At 69.6% G+C, this 1,828-nt stretch overlaps 1 protein-coding gene across 1 annotated transcript in view; it reads right to left on the bottom strand.

The window, feature by feature from the left end:
• The window catches only part of PRDM16 (PR domain containing 16), an 82,425-nt gene that overhangs the window by 7,947 nt on the left and 72,650 nt on the right, over window positions 1–1,828 (bottom strand). The window contains exon 13 of the mRNA XM_005874318.2: window positions 77–251. Coding sequence (XP_005874380.2) covers window positions 77–251 — 175 coding nt within the window. The remainder of the gene's footprint in view (window positions 1–76; window positions 252–1,828) is intronic.

Below are 1,828 nucleotides of genomic sequence, written 5' to 3'. Positions count from 1 at the left end.
GGGCCCTGCTCTGGGCTCAGCTGCACAGGGGGGCTGGGCGCCCACACAGCCCCGGGGCCCGGCAGGGGCTTCTTACCGTGTGTCTGTTCGCGCCGACGCCTGGCTCATCTCGCTGTTGGCGATGAAGTTTCTGATTTCAGAGAAATAGGAGTCTTCCTTCTCGTCTAAAAGTGCGTGGGTGTCGGACTCAGAGGTGGGGGAGGAGGCGCTGGTCCCCAGGTGGTTCGTGAGGACCCCGGAGTGCTGGCTCACTGCGTGGAGGGGGATGGGGGACCCTCAGCTGTACCACTCTGCTCCCCACTGCTCCTCTCCCCACTCATCGCCCCATCATTCAAGTTCTACCCACCCCCACCCTCATTTCGGAACCACCTCCCGGGGCTGCCTGCAGGCGTGCACCTGGGGTCTTCTCACCGGGGACCTGCCCTCCTGGGGTGTGTTCGCCTGGGGCCTGCTCACCTAGGGCCTGTTCACCTGAGGAGTGCTCACCTGGCGCATGCTTCCCTGGGGGTGCTCCCCTGGGCTATGCTCCCCTGGGGGTGCTCACCTGGGAGTGCTTCCCTTGGCTGTGCTCCCCTGGGGGTGCTCACCTGGGATGTGCTCCCCTGGGGGTGCTCCCCTGGCTGTGTCTCCTGGGCTGTGCTCCCCTGGGGGTGCTCCCCTGGCTGTGTCTCCTGGGCTGTGCTCCCCTGGGGGTGCTCCCCTGGCTGTGTCTCCTGGGCTGTGCTCCCCTGGGGGTGCTCCCCTGGCTGTGTCTCCTGGGCTGTGCTCCCCTGGGGGTGCTCCCCTGGCTGTGTCTCCTGGGCTGTGCTCCCCTGGGGGTGCTCCCCTGGCTGTGTCTCCTGGGCTGTGCTCCCCTGGGGGTGCTCCCCTGGGCTGTGCTCCCCTGGCTGTGTCTCCTGGGGGTGCTCCCCTGGGCTGTGCTCCCCTGGCTGTGTCTCCTGGGGGTGCTCCCCTGGGCTGTGCTCCCCTGGCTGTGTCTCCTGGGGGTGCTCCCCTGGGCTGTGCTCCCCTGGCTGTGTCTCCTGGGGGTGCTCCCCTGGGCTGTGCTCCCCTGGCTGTGTCTCCTGGGGGTGCTCCCCTGGGCTGTGCTCCCCTGGCTGTGTCTCCTGGGGGTGCTCCCCTGGGCTGTGCTCCCCTGGCTGTGTCTCCTGGGGGTGCTCCCCTGGGCTGTGCTCCCCTGGCTGTGTCTCCTGGGGGTGCTCCCCTGGGCTGTGCTCCCCTGGCTGTGTCTCCTGGGGGTGCTCCCCTGGGCTGTGCTCCCCTGGCTGTGTCTCCTGGGGGTGCTCCCCTGGGCTGTGCTCCCCTGGCTGTGTCTCCTGGGGGTGCTCCCCTGGGCTGTGCTCCCCTGGCTGTGTCTCCTGGGGGTGCTCCCCTGGGCTGTGCTCCCCTGGCTGTGTCTCCTGGGGGTGCTCCCCTGGGCTGTGCTCCCCTGGCTGTGTCTCCTGGGGGTGCTCCCCTGGGCTGTGCTCCCCTGGCTGTGTCTCCTGGGGGTGCTCCCCTGGGCTGTGCTCCCCTGGCTGTGTCTCCTGGGGGTGCTCCCCTGGGCTGTGCTCCCCTGGCTGTGTCTCCTGGGGGTGCTCCCCTGGGCTGTGCTCCCCTGGCTGTGTCTCCTGGGGGTGCTCCCCTGGGCTGTGCTCCCCTGGCTGTGTCTCCTGGGGGTGCTCCCCTGGGCTGTGCTCCCCTGGCTGTGTCTCCTGGGGGTGCTCCCCTGGGCTGTGCTCCCCTGGGGGTGCTCCCCTGGCTGTGTCTCCTGGGCTGTGCTCCCCTGGGGGTGCTCTCCTGGGCTGTGTCTCCTGGGGGTGCTCCCCTGGGCTGTGCTCCCCTGGGG

The sequence above is a fragment of the Myotis brandtii genome, unplaced genomic scaffold (assembly GCF_000412655.1).
Source record: "Myotis brandtii unplaced genomic scaffold, ASM41265v1 scaffold434, whole genome shotgun sequence".
In the NCBI taxonomy this organism is placed as follows: Eukaryota; Metazoa; Chordata; class Mammalia; order Chiroptera; family Vespertilionidae; genus Myotis; species Myotis brandtii.
This window is presented reverse-complemented; position numbering and strand designations above follow the sequence as displayed.